The 20,220-nt window shown below is 43.9% G+C and overlaps 1 protein-coding gene across 1 annotated transcript; it reads left to right on the forward strand.

Moving 5' to 3' along the window:
- The first annotated feature begins 6,825 nt into the window (after positions 1 to 6,825).
- RPL14 (ribosomal protein L14) lies at positions 6,826 to 11,842 on the forward strand. The gene is made up of 6 exons (XM_004368414.2): positions 6,826 to 6,857; positions 7,349 to 7,450; positions 7,947 to 8,041; positions 10,766 to 10,865; positions 10,970 to 11,023; positions 11,497 to 11,842. The coding sequence occupies exons 1-6, from the start codon at positions 6,855 to 6,857 to the stop codon at positions 11,794 to 11,796; spliced, it is 654 nt and encodes a 217-aa protein (XP_004368471.1). The 5' UTR covers positions 6,826 to 6,854; the 3' UTR covers positions 11,797 to 11,842.
- Positions 11,843 to 20,220: the final 8,378 nt, after the last annotated feature.

Below are 20,220 nucleotides of genomic sequence, written 5' to 3' on the forward strand. Positions count from 1 at the left end.
CCCCCTGGAGCTGACGCCCTGAATTTGGACTTTTAGCCTACTTTACTGTGAAGAAATAAATTTCTCTTTGTTAAAGTCATCCACTTGTGGTATTTCTGTTATAGCAGCACTAGATGACTAAGACAGTCACCATGATTCTACATTTTGAATTGTCTTTCTTAATAATCATTCGTACAGGTTTCAGTAAGGGCAGTCAGAAGGGTATTCATTGGTCCAACAAATCTTACTATACACTAAAGGCTAATAAAAAAAGATAAGAGTGGAAAGTATGTGGGTCTTTCGTGCTCTATTTATGTGAAAATTTGCCTAAAAGATGTCTTTCAAGATTGTCCTAGCTATTGTCTTTATACCTCAGGGCCCAGTTGATGTGTCCTTGTGAGTCCAGCTCCAGCTGGGTCAAATTCTCTATGCTCAAGGTCAGGGAATAAGAGCTCCAATATTATCTCCTAAATCAGTACCCACAAAAATCAAGGGAGAATTCAGCTGGGAAGATTTCCCACCATTCTGTTAACCTTCCCATCATAATTCTAGCAAGGACCTGGTTTCTCTTTCACCTGAAGACAAAGAAGCCCAAAAGAATTCTCCTTTGGAAGAATATATAAGCCCATGTGCTTGTATCTGCTCTGAACATCTCTGAAAGGATATATAAGAGGTGTATATAATAGTGGTTGCCTCCAGGGAAAAAAGCTGTGGAACTGGGTAACTGGGAGATGGAGAAGTAAAGGAAATTTACTGGTCACTGTGTCTGGACAAATAGCAAAATTTCTTATCTGCCTTATGCTATGGATTGAATTGTGTCCCCCAAAAAGAAATGTGGAAGTCCTAATTCCTGTACCTGTAAATATGACTCTGTTTGATAACAGGGGTTCTCTTTTGTTACGTTAATAACGCCATGCCAGAGTGGGGTGGGTCCTAAACCTAATCACTTCTGAATGGTGTCTTATCAAAAGAGCAGAATAGACATGGACACACACACAGAAGGAAGACAGACACCATGTGAGGACCCGTCTACAAGCACAGGGATGCCAGAATTGCTGGACACCAGAAACTAGGAAAGAGGCCTACAGAAGGAATTGACACGGCTGCAACTCTGGTTTAGACTTATAGTCTCCAGAACTGCAAAAAAATAAATTTCTGTTCTTTAAAGCCACCCATTTGTGTTATAACAAAAATGTTATAGCAGCACTAGGTAACTAAGACATCTTACCTTGTGATTTGATTTTTATGTTCCTTCTCACTTCTTTCCTACTATCTCCTGAACATTTTCTAATAAGGATATATTTACGATTTTGATCAGAGGTTTCTTCACCCTTTTTTTCTTGTTTGTATGGGCAATTGCTAGGTTGCTAAGACGACCTTTTACAGCTCCCTCAGGTTACTATGATTTAATAGACCAACATCCTCCTCATTACGAACTTCCTTCTCATCCCAGGGTGTGTCATCACCTGTGTTTTGTGAGTTTACCTCCTGCTTTGCAACCGAAAGATCTAGAACTTTTCTGTTGATATAACCCTCAGAGTATCTTCCTGCTATGCCATCAGCATTCCTGTTAAGTAAAAAATATCTGGATATGACAAAGTAAAATCTTCATGGCTATCCATCAGGCAAAAAAAAAAAAAAAAAAAACAGATACAAATAAAGGCAGCTGCAAAGTTGACAGAAAACAGTATTTCTTCCAAGAACAAGCTGCTTCTGTAAAGTGTAATAATAACACTCTTCTTTAAGTTACTACTGCTTTCTTACCGAGAAACTTTGTTCTCTAAAATCAAAGACTCTCTGAAACTTTGCTGTTTGGAATTTTATCTGTAAGGATGAAACATGCCACCATTGCCTAAGAGGATCTAAGTCACTTTGACACAGAGAAGTGGCCTCAATTTCCAATACAGGGCAAAGCTTCAGAAAACAGGCTTCTGGACAGCATTTTCAAAGAAATAGGACTCCGCGCCCATTGTGCAGTCCAGGCCTGATGTTGACCCCTTTACACAGCCCTGCTCTGAATCTGTCAAAACGCTGTTTCATTTAAACTTCATCTGAACGCCATACTTCCCCAGAATCCTACAATAGTTCTCTTTTCCTCTGTTTGGTGAGATGCCCCACAGCTTCTCTGCTGTGCGATCTCCCTCATTGCAATGAAACAATAGATCTGATTTTGCTGGACTACAGGTTTGTTCCTGGTTGTCTTAGGCTGATTGGGCTTGAACACTGTCTTGCTCAGCTTCAAGGCTCCTAAAATTGCGAATTTTGAGAACAGATGTAACACACATTTTGTCATCGCTAAACAAACATGCACCTGTCCTGAAGACTATCATGCCAGGCTGGTCATATCTGGGGTTGGTTCACGTCTCGTAAAGGTTACAGAAACAAGTAAGGATGTCAGGGGTTCTCGGTAGGTTCTGGTTCACTTCTTGAACGTGCTTAGATTCTTTCTCTTCCACAAACGTTTTGTCTGCTAAGCTGACACTTCCATCTCCAGCGACTGAGGAAAAAAAAAATGAGATATATCTACTCAGCTGAAGCTGTCAGGAAGGCTGGGTCCAGCTGGTTACAGGCAGACAGCCCTGACACCCGAAGGGACACTGGGACACTGCCAGACAGTGGGTGTGCCGCTGCCCTCCCCTGCGCCCATAGCCGGGACCAGCGCTACCGGTCCGCTCGGCGCCCACGGCAGGAATCCGGAGCTTGGCGCCTGCCCCGCCCCTCCAATCCATTCCTTCGCACAGATAGGGCAGGAGGCGCGGCTTCCAGGAGTGGTAGAGGTAAAGACCAGCAGAAACCTCCCAAGTCTAGGATGGCCTTCCAGCTGCTACGTTTGCTGCAGGTGCGGACCGCGGGTCGCCCTTCCTCTGGCTGATGGGACGAGCAGGGACGCGTTCCCGCATGGGCATGGCCTGCAGGTAGAGAACGAAAGGGCTGAGACCGCGTTCTAGGCTGCCATCTTGGTTCCTGGCATTGTACTTATGTTGCCCTTCCTTTCGGCGATTGGACGAACAGGGACGTAGCCGCCCAACCAGAGCTATGCGTTGGCTTGGTTTGGACCAGTCGTCTGGTTTCTGATGTCTGTAGTAACTAAAGGTATCCCGCTTATTCCTGAACGGCTGCGACCTGCCGAGGCAGACAGGCTTGCTTGGAGAGTTACAGAGCACCAGAGAAATCTGAAAATAGCCTGGGGCTGCTTGGGAGGGGCTCAAGGATGTGCTGCAGTTCTTCAGGAGAAAAGAGTGGCGAGGGCATTCTATAGAGGTGGCCCACCTGCATGAAAAGCCACGGGACTCGTCACTAAAACGATATAGGGTGGGGGACGCCGAACGGCACGAGAGAAAAAGCTGGGAAGGCATGTTAATGTGAGACTGGGGAAGACCTTGAATGCCACGCTAGGGAGTTTGGACTTCATCCTGTAGAATAGGTGGTAAAAATTGGCATTTGGAGGACTTTAAAGAGGAGTGACATAATCAGATAATGTGATTTAGAAAAATAATTCTGGAACTGTGTAGAGAATCCCAAAGTGTTTCCCAGTGCGTCCAGTGAGCCACTAGGGGAGTTTGTTTTTAAATGCAGATTCCTGCCCCTCCCTAGACCTGCAAATAAAATTTTCTAGGTGTAGAGCCAGAAAATGACATTAAATTTTTTTTTGATGTTAGCATACATTTGCGGGGGGTGGGTGGAGGAATGCACAAGTCAGAAAAGTAAACCAAACCAAACCCATTGTCATTGAGTCAATTCCGACTCATGGTGACCCCATGTGTTACGGAGTAGAACTGCTACATAGAGTTTTCTTGGCTGTAATCTTTACAGAAGCAGATTGCCAGGCCTTTCTTTCATGGCTCCACTCAGTGGGTTCAAACCACCAACCTTTAGGTTCGTAGCTGAGCTCAAACCATTTGTGCCACTCAGGCGCCTCAAAATCAGAAAGGTACAGCTTCAAATTTTCACAACTCAACAGAGCCATAAGGAGCAGCCAGATAAAGAAATAGAACACCAGTAGCTCAGAAGCCCTCTATTCCCCTCCAGCCCCTCCTGCCTGCCAAGGGTAAACATGATCATTACTTTTAACAACCAGATTATTTTGCCTGTTTTTGAACTTCATATAAATGAAATCATACAGCGCATACTCTTTATGTCTGCCTTCTTTCACTCAGTGTTATGTGTGAGATTCATCCATATTGTTCTGGGAAGTTGTTTATTCGCTGTCATTGCTGTACACTACCATGATTTATCCGTTCTCTTATTTATGGGCCTTTTGGTAGTTTCCAGTTTGGAGCTATTGCAAAAAAAATGCTGCTATGAACATTCTTACTCATGCCTTTTGCTTTGTAAATTATAAAGTAAGATACCAAGGCCTTAAGATTAATTCATTCACTACCCACTTATTGAGATGCTACCAAGCACTGTGCTAAGATCAGGAAAATAGAGAAAAAGGCCAAAGTACTGCCCTCATGGAATTTATATTCTAACTGGCACAAAACTGTAGCAACCCAAGTGGACAGAAAAGTAAGTTAAAAATTGCAATTGTGGTAATAACTCTGAGGGAACCAAAAGGCCAAACTAGAAAATAAGAGGGTTGCGGCAGGGTAGGGGTACCTATTTTTTACAGGGTAGCCAAGTAAAGTGTCTGAAGAAGAGATATCTGGGAAAAATGCACTGCCAAGCAATGAGTGTCAACAGAGGGAAGAACATTCCTGGCAGAAGAAACATCATGTGGAAAGGTCATGGGCCAGGAGAGTTTAGTCTGTTCAAGCTCAACGTGGCTGAAAGAGTGTGAAGAAGGGGAATGAGGGTGTGATTAGATATAGGATCATATGATGCTGGGCCTTGTAGGCCAGAGTAAGGAGTTTACATTTTATTCTCATACTGTGGAAAGCCACTGAAGTGTGTTAAACAGGAAAAGTGATGTGATCCTAATTTACTTGTTTAAAAAGATCCTTATGGCTGCTGAGCAGAGACTAGATTAAAGGGGGGCAATGGAGAAGTGGGTAGGTCACTTAGGAGGCTATTGGAGTACTCCAGGCAAGATATGCTGGTGTAGAGCCTACAGGTAATGCTTGAAATACATTTGGAAATTGTCAGCAAAAAGATCACCACGTTAACCAGTAATAAAAGGTAACACCACCAAGTTGAGATAGAGATTATGTGTGTTCCGATGTTAGGCATCAAGCACACAGTGTTTCTGCTAAAAATGCATAATTTAGGCACGAGGAGAACCCAAATAAATCCAACTTGGGGGACATTCTATATGCTATAAAGGTATAACTATGCTATACCTTTTGAAAACATCAGTAGACTAGAGACATGATAACTAAATGCAACATATGATCCTGCATTGGATCACGGACCAGGAAAAACATTTTTTTTAAAATTTACTCTAAAGGACTTTAGTGGGGTAACTGATGACATTTGAATAAGGTCTGCAGGTTGGATAATCCTAGTGTATCAACATTAATTTCCTGATTTTGATCATTATATTGTGATTATTATTTTACTTAGATCCACAATCAATGCCCATGGAAGAAGCAGTTAAGAAATCATATTGCACAGGGCAAATCTGCTGCAGAAGACCTCTTTAAAGTGTTAAAAAGCAAAGATGTCACTGTGAAGACTAAGGTGAGCCTGACCCAAGCCATGGTATTTCATATCACTTCACATGCATGCAAAAGCTGGACAATGACTAAGGAAGACCAAAGAAGAATTGATGCCTTTGAATTATGGTGTTGGTGAAGAACATTGAATATACCCTGGACTGCCAGAACAAACAAATCTGCCTTGGAAGAAGTACATCCACAGTGCTCCTTGGAGGTGAGGATGGCGAAACTTCGTCTTATGTACTTTGGACGTGTTAGCATGAGGGACCAGTCCCTGGTGAAGGACATCATGCTTGGTAGAGTAGAGGATCATCAAAAAAGAGGAAGACCTTCAATAAGATGGACAGACACAATGGCTGCAACAATGGGCTCAAACATAGCAGTAATCGCGAAGATGGCACAGGACCAGGCTGAGTTTCGTTCGGTTGTACATAGGGTTGCTATGAGTTGGAACCCATTTGATGGCACCTAGCAACAAAAACAACAACACTGTGATTATTTAACGGACTCAAACATATCAAACATCATGAAGGTGGGGAAGAACTGGGCAACGTTTTGTACTGTTACACATAAACTATGGGACGGCAGCTAACAACACCGTGATTATTTAAGAGTTTTTAGAAAATACACATGCTTGTTTTTAGAAAGTACACATTAACGTGTTTAGCGCTAAAAGGACATTATGTCTGCAATGTACTCTCAGAAAAAAATGACAGAATGATAAAGCCAATGTAGTAACATGTTAACATTTGGAGAATGTAAGAAAAGGATTTGTAGGAATTACTTGCACTAGTTTTGCAGCTTTTCTGTAAGTCTGAATTACTTCAAAATAAAAGGTTAAACAAAATTACCGGGGTCATCTGGGGAGAGAACGTGAGGAGAGAAAAAAAAGCAATATTAAGTCATGAAGAACACCAGAATTTAGACAAAACTCGGCGAGTAAAAGGAAAAGATGGAAAAATGTTGAGCAGAATTCAAAAGGGATACGAACAGAGTATACAATGGAAGTCACTGGCTTCTGTGCTCTTCATCTTCAACCTAGAGACTGCAACTCGCCGTCCCAGATCACCGAACGCAACTTCATTCCACAGGTCCGGGGCGGCCAGTACCTAGCCGGCTCCGCCATGTTTTCACTGTGAGCATGCGTGCGTGCACTCACCTCCTCGCCAACCAATCGGTGCCCACGTCGGCGCCTCGCTAACCGAAAGGGCGGGGCTGGCCTGCTACACATGCGCACCATCGGGCGGGCCTTCTTCCTTCTCGCCGAACGCCGCCAACATGGTGAGTATCGCTGCAGCTGGCTTCAGGTCTGGTGGCCGGGCTGCTAGACCTCCTTCTCGGCCAGGGTGCTGAGGCGCAGAACTGCGTCCAGAGAGTTCCGGGCAGCGCGTGATGAGGGTCCCTGGACAGGCGGTGCGCAGGGTTCGGGCTCTCCCGGACGCGGCGGCCCGCGAGCCGGCGAGCGCGTGGAGGGCCCGGCGCGCCTTGGGCCATGCGTGCGCGCCGCCGGCGCTGGATGATTGAGGCGACCCGTGGCCTGGCTGGCCCCGGGCGAGGAAGTGTAGGCCCCTTCCTTAGTTCTGGAGGCTGGCAGAGCGGGGCTTTCTCCTCCGCCACCGCCCCTGCCGGCTTCTCTGCCCAGGTTTGCCCCCGGCGCTTGGACGTTTCCCCTCACGTTTCCTGTCGCTGCTCTCAGCCACGTTGTCTTTGACCTGCGGAATCTTATAAACCTGAATGCAGTTTGAATGTTCCTCCCCCCTCCCCCGTTTTAGGTGTTCAGGCGCTTCGTGGAGGTTGGCCGGGTGGCCTACGTCTCCTTTGGGCCCCATGCCGGGAAACTGGTCGCGATTGTTGATGTTATTGATCAGAACAGGGTAAGTGTAAGGAAAAATGTGATATCTGTTACTTGGTGAACGGTGGATACCATAGGTGGGAGTACCCAGTATGGTGGCTTTACGTTACTATTTAGAAAACGGTAGGACAGACTTGAGTCAACCAGGACTACTTGGTTTGAAGGCATCATACGAAGGCTGTGAACCAACTAAATCAAAGGCTTGAACGAACATAAAATTGTTCGCTAGAAATGTAAGGACTAAAGACTTAAAAATTGCCAAGGATATTATATGTCATTTGCTTGTATGTTGTACTAATAGTTTAAAATAATTGCTCAGAACGCATTTAATGATGTAGAAGAGTGATTGTGTTGAGCAAAAAAACGAGGATATGATTCAAGTTGATTTTTAAAGACTGCCAAAAGATAGGATAATCTTTATCTGAGCGGTATATTTAAGTAGTAGTGGGGATAGAATATCTGTCCTTTTTGATTACTATCATGTTTTGTAGCGAGATCCTTTATCTTACGTATTTTAGGCTTTGGTTGATGGACCTTGCACTCAAGTCAGGAGGCAGGCCATGCCTTTCAAATGCATGCAGCTCACTGACTTCATCCTCAAGTTCCCACACAGGTAATTATTGGAATTTCTCTTTCTCTTTGTTCTTTTTTGAAGTCATAGTAGTTTAATAAAGCATAGAGTGTATAAACACATATGTTCTTTGTTCTGTTAGCATGTAATGGAAGAAAAATGGCTTTGTTCACATCCTGTTTTCTGGACATTTTTTACAATGTAAAATTCAAGGCTGTGCATTCCAAGTAAAAGCATTTCTCAGTACCTTGAATCACTAAGAATTAAATAACTCAACATTTTCAATAGAAAACTCAATTTTCTGAAGTATCACATCTCATTCCCTTCCAGGGACATGCCACCCTACTCGTGGCTTCCCTGTCTGGGCTATTTATACATCAGCTGGGGAGGATTGTGTCTCTTAAGAGGAAAGCATAGAACCAGGCCTTAAGACCATGAAGTTCTAACCTCTTATTTTTCCTGTTAAAAACCGTTCTTTTAGATGAAGTATTTCTCTAAGCACAGACTGGATTGAAATAGCAGATTTTGTGATTTCCTAGAAATGGCGTAGTATTATACAGCATGTTAAATGTATTCGTTTCTGTAGGGTGGTTGACATGTGTGAGAAGTGGTTTTGGTCCTTGTGGATGGTCTTTTGTAATTTGAATGATCTCCCATTGCTTTTTTTAAACTGGGAAGCACAAGCATCTTTCTCTGTTTCGATGCAACAAAATCATATCCATATATGTAAATCATTAATATGAAAACCTTTTTGCCAGCCGTATTTATGTGTCGTTTGGATTGTAGGCCATGCTTGGCACAGCAAAGAGTTATCCCTTGTAAGTTCTCCTTGTTTTTTATACAGTAAACAATACTGAAGATTGAGAGTGATTCAGAAGAGATTTACATTGTAGAAGGAGAACAAGCATCATTTAATTTTAAAATGTTGTCAATCACTTTTCCACACTGGGTAGTTCTCTGGCCTTTATTTAGCCACAGAATCTAAATTTTCTCTTCGGATCCCCCTTTCTTTCAGGATTTCAAACAACAAAGCCCTCCCTAAGAAATTGTGGTCTCTCCCTGAACCTATTTTAGTTACTTTTTGCTTTAAAACAAAAATATTAACTCTGTCTCTTTCAATACTAGGTATTATTAGCTGACTGCTTACTGTGTGTTATTTTTTGTTGTAAAAATATAATGTGACACTTGACAATACATTATTCACGTGTACAGTTCAGTGACACCAGTTACATCAATCATGTGCAGCCATCACCAACATCTGTTGCCTACCGTGTTATTTAAGTAATATGCATCACCTTATTTGATTGACACAGTGTAGATTATAGAAATAAAATAAAACATTATATCAAATGGCCAACAAACACGTGAAAAGATGCTCAACAAAATCACGATCAGATATTTCACACCCACTAGGATTGGGTATGATTAAAAGAAGAAAACAGCTTTTGGTGAGGATGTAGAGAAATTGGGACTCTCCGTCCATTGCTGATGGAAATGTAAAGTAGTACAGCCACAGTTCCTCAGAATTACCTTATGATCCAGCAACTTAAATGTCCATCTATAGATGAATGGAAAAACAAAATGTGCATACCTGCAATGGAATATTACTCAGCCATAGAGAAATGAAGTCCTGATACATGATCAACATGTATGATGAATGAACCTATTACCACTGTATTCCAGAAGATGTTTGTACCATTGTATTCACTATTCCATTTTTTTCCCTCTACTGAAACAGTGGGGTAGAAAGGTGTATTGTAAACTCAGCACTTCAAATAGTTAGTGCCTAGCATATGCATCGTAGACATGCAGGTACTGGTGTTTGAACAGCTTTTCAGTCTCAGTCTGAAGTGAATGGATATGTCAATGGTGCTGCTTTTAGTTCTTGTAGGAGAGGTTACGGAAAACACATTTGCCAGGGTAGATACGTGTATATGAAATGTTAGTGTTATCAGATAACCTTTCCAAGGTCAGTAGGTTGCACCAGAAATGATGGTGCCTATTTTCCCACACCTTCCCCCAGAACTGGATGTTAGCCCTTGGCATGGGTGAACATTTGTTGTGATACGTAAATTTTCATTTCCATAACCGCAGGTGAATTTGGGCATCTGTTACTGTTGACCATTTGCATTTCTTCCGTGAAGAGGCAGTTAAACTAGTGAATTTCTAGTCATGGATTATTGATGCAGGAGTATGGCCCGAGACTTTTTTTTGTCCATCTGGTTGCCGTGGGTTGGAATTGAGTTGGTGGCAGTTAACGACATTGAGTACAACATTGTTTTGAAGCACAGTTAGGGATCAATCTTGGGGATACTTGTCTAACTTCATGGCAGCAAAGGAGTTTCTGGTGGCATATCTTTTCAGAGCATTCTTACAGATGTCTCATGAAATTCTCTGTCTTAGGACTGGTGCACACTGGTCTTAACTAGGTTTTGTGTGGGTTTTTGTTTTAAGCATACAGAGTTTTGATACTTTGAAATATTTGCATGTGAAATAAATTTCGAAAGGTCATAATTGAATTTTAGGGTATTTGTGAAACTTTAAGCATTTGTTGCACAAAATAAAAATATTAGACCTAAGAATTAACTTTGCCCTGCTCTTTATAAAAAGGAAATAATTTTCTACACGTCCACTATTCTGAGTGGTATTATTACGTACATGGTTAAAGGTGATTTTTATGTCTATAAAATGGACTGGTTTGCAGTTTGGATTAAAATTGTTCAACTTGAAAGCTGATGCCTTGATCTGTGGTCCTGACTTTTCTAGTGCCCGCCAGAAGTATGTCCGACAAGCCTGGCAGAAGGCAGATATCAGTACAAAATGGGCAGCCACAAGATGGGCCAAGAAGATTGAAGCCAGAGAAAAGGTAATGACTTGGAATTATTTGAATAATTCTGACCTTTTCTTTTTTTAGAGGGCAGGAAGGTGGTTCCAGAGGGATAATTTGTTTTTTGTTTTTTCATTTTACAGAAAGCCAAGATGACGGATTTTGATCGTTATAAAGTCATGAAGGCAAAGAAAATGGTAAAGTTTTAAAGTTTTTAGTGAAAGTACACGTTTTAAATTACGATCTGCTTAGTTGTGTAACTTTGCTCCAGGATAATAAGGGAACAGTAGCCAGTGCTGGTAGCCCCTTGAGTGCTTTGTGTGAAAAGGAAGAATTTATTCTCATTCATTATATTTTACCCTGTCCTTAAGGAATTCGCAGCCAGTCAACCAGAGGGTCATTGGAATTTTGATTAAAACTGAACCCTATTGGAATTGTAGAGAAGGACTGGTGAATAAATGCCTTTTTAAAAAAGATTTCTCAACCTATGTCTTTAGCATTTTAGCTTAAATCTGCTAAATGTAATTCCAGAGGTACCTAGGATGTTGTGTGAGTAAAATGTCTTTGCTAGAGATGGGAAATTTTAGAATTACGGGATTATTTGTAGTCCAGTCCTAGGGTTCTTTGTATACATGTGCAACAAATACTTTCCTGCTTTGAAATTTTTCAGAGGAACAGAATAATAAAGCATGAAGTTAAGAAGCTTCAACGGGCAGCTCTCCTGAAAGCTTCTCCCAAAAAAGCAACTGCTACAAAGGGAGCAGCTGCAGCTGCAGCAACAACTGCTGCAAAGGTTCCAGCAAAGAAGGTGACCACTGCAGGCAAGAAGGCTCCTGCCCAGAAAGAAAAGGCAGCAGGCCAGAAGGAGAAAGCTCCAGCTCAGAAGGCTGGGCCTCCAAAAGCTCAGAAGGGCCAGAAAGCCCCAGCCCAGAAAACACCTGCTCCGAAGGCATCGGGCAAGAAAGCATAGATGGCTGTTATAAAAGTAATAAAGTTTCTTTTTGACATGCTGACAATGTTTGCACCTATGGATTAAAGCCTGAGGCTGAGGCCAGGATTAAGAGGCCGGATGATGGTGGAATTGTTAACTCCATCCTTAGAAAAATCAGTTCCTTTGTCCCACTGTAACTTAACTCAATTGAGTAGGTGGTTAAAATGTGAATCTCTTGATGCTTGAGAGTATAGTAAACTTGTCCTATGAAAATACCACTACAGGAAAAGAACTATACAAATTGGTTGGTTACTTGCAATTTTCAGTTTCTTTGTATCGTAATGTTGTTGCACTTGAATACTAAGGTGGATTTCAGTACAGTAAGGATAGATTACATCTTCGTTATTTTAAGATCTACAGGGTTGGGAAATTAGGGCTATTTTTAACGTAGAGAAGTCCTTGGGTGGTGCAAACTCGGTGGAAGTGAGTCCACCCAGAGGCACCTCTGAAGCAAGGCCTGGCTGTCTACTTCGTATCTCCGGTCTGTTGGCTGCAAGAACATCAGAGTTGGAACAAAGGTTAGCCGGGGAGATGAATTTTAAGACACTGGGCTATCCAGATGGACATGCAAAGAAGTATATAACATGTTTAGGATTTGAAATCAGACAACCTGGATTTAGATCTTAAAAGCAGATTCTGTGTGTAACTTAGTCATGTTTCTTTAAAGCCCCACTTTGCTCATCTGTGGTATGTTTAATAGGATAACTAATGAATAGCCAAGTGGATGGCTTATGGTAAGGACCCTGATACCTGTGACAGGAGGAGGACAGATCAGACAAGACAGATTGGAATTTGTGGGCATGTATATGGTCATGATGAGATTGTCCAGGCGGAGAGCAAACACCAATAATCAGATAAAGAAGATTGGAAGGTGTGATCAGAGGTGGGAAACTAGGAAGGCAACCATGGAAGCTCTGAAGAACATTTTGGTTGAGACTGTCTGAGAGGGCAGTGAGTGAAAAAATGTTATGGGGGTTGGAGATTTTGTAAAGTCAGAGCAACTTAATTATGTTTGACTGCTTCTGGAAAAGAAGTTAACTGGAGAAGAGCTTGGTTCTTGACAACACAGGACAGAATGGAGTCGAGAGAGGAAAAGGGATCTGCTTTAGAGGAAGAACGGAAGGGATGTTTTTCAGATGAGGAAAGGGAAGAAAAGGTGGGTTTACATGCTATATCTGCTTTCACTGTCAGGATATTGAGGGGGTTTCACTTTATTCTCTGAATTTCTTGAGTTAGGGAGCAAGGTCATATACTCAGGGAGATGAAGTGATGTAGATTGGGCAAGGACTAAAGGTTTGAAAAAGCCCAGATAGTACAATGGTTAAACACTCGGTTGCTGACCAAAAGGTTAGCAGTTTCGACCCACCAGCTGCTCTTCAGAAGAGAGATGTGACAGTCTGGTTCCATAGAGATTACAGTTTAGGAAACCCTAAGGAGCAGTTCTTTTCTGTTCTATAGGGTCTCTGAGTTGGAATCAACTCTTTGGCAATGTTTTTTTTTTTTTAAGGTTTGAAATAGTGGCTTGTGGAGGGAAGGGGAGACAATTGCTGTTAGTTTGCCAGGGGTGTTGAAGGCCCCTGTGGCTCCAGTCTGAGATGCTCAGAGGAGAACTTCAGGCTGAAAAGATGAGAAAGCTTCAAGATGGAAGCAGCATTCAAGCTGCACCTAGAAAGTAGTGTGACGTAAAACAGTGGAAATTGGAAATTTCAATCTAAGGGACCTGCAGAAAACTAACTGAGGCATAAGGCACCTGAAAGAGTAGGAGGAAAAATTAGTAAGGTAGGGCCAAATAATAGAGGATTTTGAACTAGGGAGAAATCTTCAAAAAGATAAATCTGGCATGCAGTCTGGATTGAGGTGGGGGAGAAGACCATGAAGCTATTAAAAAATCGAGATACATAATAGTCCACTTTGATTATAGAGAACTACACGCTTGTCCAGTTATGCTCGCTAGAGAAGGGAGGGTGGCATAGGACAAGAATACTAATTCAGAGTTAGAGCCAGGTTTAAATCCAATCATTCAGCCTGAGCTCATTCTTGAGCCTCATAAGGCTGTGGTACAATGAATTTCTTAATATGGCCCTTCTAGCCATGGTCTTTGTGACTCAGTGACTGAGTGGGACTACCCAGATAAGGTATATGGAAGCTATGATGGTTGGGGTTATGTGTTAACTTGGCTAGGCCATGATTCCCAGTATTGTCTGCTTGGCCTCCATTTTATGTGTTGTGGATCCTCACCCCTACATGTTGATGAGGCAGGATTAGTATAAGGTGTGTCTTGGATTGCAGCCTTGCAGGGGGGTGTGACTCAAGCCCCACCCTTACTAAAGTTATACCCTTTCCTGGGCTATGGCCTGGTGAGGCTCACTCTCCATCTGGATGGTGCGTCCAGTTTGTGATCAGTTGACCTCTCCCAGAGGCCCTGACCTGCCGATTCACCAGCCTCCACAGACCGTTAGGCTTGTGGCCTACTGTGTGACTTGATTCACCAGCTTCTGCAGCCCTGTGAGCCAGCAGCCTGTGGTCTGAACTGCCAGTTTGGGTTCATCAGCTCCTGCAGCTGTGTGGGTCGGGAGAACCCTGTGCCTGACCCATGAATTTGGGACTTGCCAGCCTCGACAACCACGTGAGCCATTTCCTTGACGCGGTTCGTGAGTTCTGTGAGATGTTGCAGTGAATTAGGGAACCCAAAGATGGGAGGGAGAGTACTGAGGTGGGAGGGAGTAGTTGATGTTAGAGATGATGGAGTGGTACAGCAGCTTCGAAAAGTTGGACATTTGGGACATCTTTAACCTCTGCCTCATAGGAACCAGTTTTGTGCTGATTCTTATAAAAGAAATGATTCATTTAGAGCCTCATCTAAAAAATAGCTACTGATACCTGCCTTGTACAAAATTGTGACAAGGATCAAATGAGATGTTTGTGGCAGCGAGGACAGAGTCTATGTCTTCAACACCTAACACAGTTGTTTTCATACCTTAAAGTGAAAAACCAAACCCATTGCCACTGAGTTGATTCTGACTCATAGCAACCCCGTAGGACAGAGTAGAACTGCCCCATAGAGTTTCCAAGGCTGTAAATCTTTACGGGACTGTCACATCTTTCTCCCCCGGAGGGGCTGGTGGGTTTGAACGCCGACCTTTTGGTTGGTATCCAAGCGCTTTAACCACTGGGCCACCAGGGCTCGGTAAGTGAGAGGCAGGGGCCATAAATTCATTAGGAAGTTAAATTACTGCCAGGAGTGTTAGAACCAGAATTCAAGGCCCGTGCTTTTTCACTACATCACAAGAAGTATAATGTGGGTTGCCTCTCCTTGAGGAATTTATCGTCTAGTTAGGGGGATAAGACATAAGAAAATAATTGAGAATCAGGCGCCGTAGCAGTCGCTGGTGGAGTCTGGTTTGGGGGAACCATGGAGAAGGGCCAGCCTCCCGGCTTCCTAGAGAGGTGCTGGGAGCGGCTGTCAGCTCGCGCTTCCGGTTTGGCTACAGTCTGCGGGGCTGCGGGGCGCTCTGGGTGAGCGGCCCAGAGCTCGGTGGCCCTGTTATCCCATGATGGCCCGGCCCACTCTGACCCGGAGCTTGAGCGTCCGGGCCTCGCAGACGCCGCCCGAGGGCCCGGCTAGGCTGCCCCGAGCCAGGGCCCAGCCCCCTGTCCGTGGAGGTGCGATCGACCTTCCTGCCCTGAAGAGCTGGCCTGGCGACCTCCCTCTCCCGGTACAGAGGGGTGGGGCCGGTGACGTTTGGGGTCGCCAGCTTCCTGGGGTGGAATGTTCAGATCCCTGTCAGGTCTCCTATAAGCATCAGCCACTGGGACATCGAGCGTCTTACCCTTTTCCTCTGGGGCCAGATTACCACTTGGATTTTGTCGTGCAGTCCGTAGTGGTCTAGGGGCCTCTGTTACCCTGTTTTCTTTCCAGAAGCTCGTTCTCTGGCTTTGTCTTGATCACTAGCAGCATTCAGCACATTACTTAGTAATGCATTCATAGTGGGGCCCAAGTTTTTCTTAAAAGCTGTGACTCCACTGTAGTTCTTGACCCTTGCATCACATTTTTTTTTTTTTTTTAGGAATTTGCAATTTCATCAGGCAGATATGTAGTAGAATGTACAAAAGGAGCAGTTGCAGCACTCTGTGAATCAGTGGAGAGGGTGTGGTGGGAACAGCCAAGTGTCCTAAGAATATCCGTTTCCAGTGATAGTGGTGAGGGACTGAGAGGGGAGGAAAGGTGAATGTGGGAAACAAGACAGACTCGGTCTCATCTGTGGTACTCTCGCCTCTTAGCTCTGCAGGTTCTTGCTTTTCCAAAATTAGAGGGCAGTGCATGAAGCCAGGGGTCATCAGCCATGCTCCAGATAGTGTGGCCCCAGGTGAGATGAGCTTTCTTCCAGCTTTCAGTATTCAAAACAGATATGCAAGGTCAGTGCAGGACCAGTAGCCTGACTTGGTCAGTCCTGTGCTTAGCTTTGCATCCATCAATAGAGTTATGGCAAGGAGTATATACGGGAGTTGATGAGGAAGAGTCGGTAAACTTGAGAGGGTCAGGTTGGTTGGGAGAGAGGGGAGGGCCAGCCAAGAAATTCTAGAAAATGAGAATCTACATCCACATGATTCAAAGTGCGGTCCACAAACTAGCAGCTTCAGCATCACTAGGGACCTCGTTGGAGAGGCAGAATCTCAGGCCCCACCAGAGATTTCCTGAGTCAGAGTCTACATTTTTACAAGATCTGAGGAAATAATGGGCAGATGTCTTAGTTATCTAGTGTTGCTGTAACAGAAATACCACAAGTGGGTGGCTTTAACAAACATTTTCTCACAGTTTAGGAGGCTAGAAGTCTGAATTCAGGGCGCTAGCTCTAGGGGAAAGCTTTCTCTCTCTGTCGGCTCTGGGGGAAGGTCCTTGTCGCTTTTGAGCTTCTGCTCCTGGCCTACCTTTATGTGGCTTGGCATCTCTCTTCTCCTATCTCTGCTTGCTCACTTGCTTATTTAATCTCTTTTATATCTCAAAAGAGATTGATTGAAGACGCACCCTACACTAATATTTTCTCATTAACATAACAAAGAAATACCCATTCCCAAATGGGATTATAACCACAGGTATACCAGACCCAAACCCAATGCTGTCAAGTTGATTCTGACTCACAGCAACCCTATAAGACAGAGTAGAACTGCCTCATAGGGTTTCCAAGGAGCAGCTGGTGGATTCGAACTGCCAGTCTTTTGGTTAGCAGCCAAACGCTTAACCACTGTGCCACCAGTGGTTAGGATTTACAGCACATATTTTGGGGGGGGGGGACATAATTCAGTCCATAACAGCAGGTTAAAGTTTGAGGAGTGCTGGCCTTCAGCACAATGCACAGATGAAGATGAGTCAGCACTCCCATTGGAGGAGTTTGCCCTGCAGTTAAGGTTCAGTGAGGCCACAAGTGGGAGTATTTGGAGAGTGTGGGTTGATGAATGAAGTGAATTCTTGGAGGAATGCTGAGTTTGGAGCTGAAGCCAGTGCCTTTAGCCCAATGCAAGGACTGCCTCTTACCACTATGAGACCCTCTATCCTTTGTTGGCAAGACTCCATACAGCGCTGGAAGCAGTTGTTCCTTCAGAGTTTCTTGGTGGTAGTGGATGATTTCATGGAATTTTTCTCCAGTGTCCTAGATCAGCCTGGGTGTACCATGTAATGAGAAAGCTCCATCCCAGAGACTTAAGAGCTATGTGTATGTGGTTCCTTTTTGTGGATGTTGGACCATCCGCTTCTCTTTGAGAACTTTTGCCAGAATTAGTTTCTGCCAGTCAGGAAATGTTCAGACATCAGTAGGGGCAGCCTGTTCTCTCCTGGTGCTTTGCCTGCAGTATAGTAGCCATTCCATCCGTTAGGACTAGGTTCCACTGAATATAATAGAAAACCCTGAATAACAGTGCCCTAAACAAGATAGGGGTTTTTCTCTCAGGCAAAAGAAATCTGAGGAAGGCAGTCCAGGGCTGGTGTGGCAGTTGTACTGCTATCACAGACCCACGCTCTTTCTTTCTGCTCCATTATTCTAGTGCTGGCTCTAGTGTCCAAGGCCACCTTGTGGTCCATTGTGGCTGCTTAATCTCCAGCTATCATGTCTGCATGCCAGCTAGCTAAAAGGAGGAAGAGGAGATGGCAAAAAGGCGACCCTTTTGTTGATTTGGCTTTCTTTCAGGAGCCTTCCCAGAAGTCCCTGACAGTACTTACATTTGCATCTCATAGACCACACGTAGTTGCCAGGGCTAGGCACAGCCCCAAGTAAAATTAGTGTCCTTTTATTAAGGAAGAATGGCAGAATATATATGGTTAGGGGACCATCAGTCTTTGCTACAGTCCCTATGAGGAACATTTGTTATTTCAGATCTCCTAGGAAGTTTCCCTAACCTCATCTGTGATTGTAATAAGTACTGAGACTTATATAACATTATGTGCCACATGATGTTGTAGTGCTTTACACATATTCACTCATTCCATCCTTACAAGAGCCCTAGAAGATAGGTACTACTATTATCCCAATTTTACTTATGAGGAAACTGAGACATAGAAAGTTTACATATCTCTTCCCAAGATCACACAACTAATAAGTATCAGGGATGGGGTTTGAACCCAGGGAGTCTGGCTCTAGAGCAGAGTTTCCCAACAGCAGCACTATTGACATTTTGGGTCAGATAATTCCTTGTCGTGGGGAGTGCCCTGTGCATTGTAGGATATTTAGCAGTTTCCCTGCCCTCTACCCACTAGACTCTATTAGCAGCAGCAGCATCACCACACCAAGGGATGACAACGAAAAATGTCTCCAGACATTGCTAGATGTCCTCTCGGACAAAAGTGTCTCTAGTTGAGAACCACAGCTCTACAGTCTGTACTGTTTGCCGTGGTACTGTGCTGTAACCTACTTCCTGTATAGGAGAATCAACAACTCCGCTTAATAATGGAGAAAGGAGTAAGTGCTACTACAAAGGGCAGAATCAGAGTGATCACACATGGAACAGTGCATTGAGAAGATGGATGTTGCAGAAAACAAGGAACTAAAAATGCATTGATAATTGGAGTGAAGTGTCTGAAAAGTGTGGAAGGGTAGAAGTCATTGTAAAAATGGAGTAGTGGTGGTGTCTGACCTCCTCTCACTTCACAAGGGGGAAGGAGAGTCAAGATGAACAGCCCAAGGCTGGTTCCTGTGAGGCAGATGTCTGCATGCCTCCTCTCTCCACCATCCTTACTAATTCTAACGTCCCTCCCATGGCATTCTCTGCTTCTCTGCTGGATGTAATAATTCATTGCAATGGCCACACAGAACTCACAGACCATTCTCACGATTATGGAGTTTATTAGGGAAGTAATGGGTTACAATTCAGGCTTAGGAACACTCAAAGATACAGTTCTTCCATCAGGACAGCCTCTTCCCAGCCATGCTCACAGGCACGCCTCTCCCTGGCCCTGGGCCTCTGCCCAAAGGCACTCAGTTTTCTCGTTCCAGGGGCTGGGAAGCCCACAGCGCTGTCTCCTGCTGCCGGGTCTCTCCTACCACTGCTCCTCTCCTTCTTCAGGGTTACCGCTGTCTTTCTCTGTCTGTCTCCTGCTTCCAGGAGCTTCTCAGTGTAGGTATCCTGGGTCCAAAGGGCATGCTGGCTCCTAGCTGTTCTTCCTTGGTGGTGGTGGGTTCCTCTCTCTTTCCTGCCTCTGAGGTGGCTCATTTCAAGCCCAGCGGGATGACAAAACTGACCATTCTCTTTGGTGGGTCACAAGTACCCTGTCACACAGTCCTGCCCAGTCACTTGGGTGGGAGTTACAAGACTATGGCTAGAAAGGCCACACAAAAGTGATCCATCACACCACAGTCAGAATGTGAGGAAAGAAACCGTTGACTCTGGAGGAAGTGAAGATAGAATATTAACATTTGAGGTCAGTGAAGTGTCTATTGTATACTGTCCAATAAGGTAGCCATTAACCACATATATTTATTAAAATTAAAGTTAATTAAATTTCAAAAATTCATTTCCTTATTTACACTAGCCACATTTCAACTGGCTGGTCAAGGTATTATTTCTTTACTGAATAATTACTATTTTTCCCTTGCAATGAGTAAGCAGTCCTTGGGGAGGCAGTTAAGATCATACGGATATCCTGCTTCTCATCAAAATTTCCTTCTACCTCGAGCATTTGTTCATGATTCTTACCTGAATCAATCTTTACAACAATGGTTGCAAAGCTTCTTGTACTTTTATAGTTATATTTCCTCCACCCAGAAGAGACGAAGCACAAAGAGAAGGTTGCTCACATGAAATAGATGACACTGTGTGTCAGGGAAAGTTGTTATAGTGGGACTAGTAATTTATTTAAAGGAGCCTGGTGGCACTGGTTAAGTGCTCGACTACTAACCAAAAGGTCAGCGGTTT

The sequence above is a fragment of the Trichechus manatus genome, unplaced genomic scaffold (assembly GCF_000243295.1).
Source record: "Trichechus manatus latirostris isolate Lorelei unplaced genomic scaffold, TriManLat1.0 scaffold00001, whole genome shotgun sequence".
Lineage (NCBI taxonomy): Eukaryota > Metazoa > Chordata > Mammalia > Sirenia > Trichechidae > Trichechus > Trichechus manatus.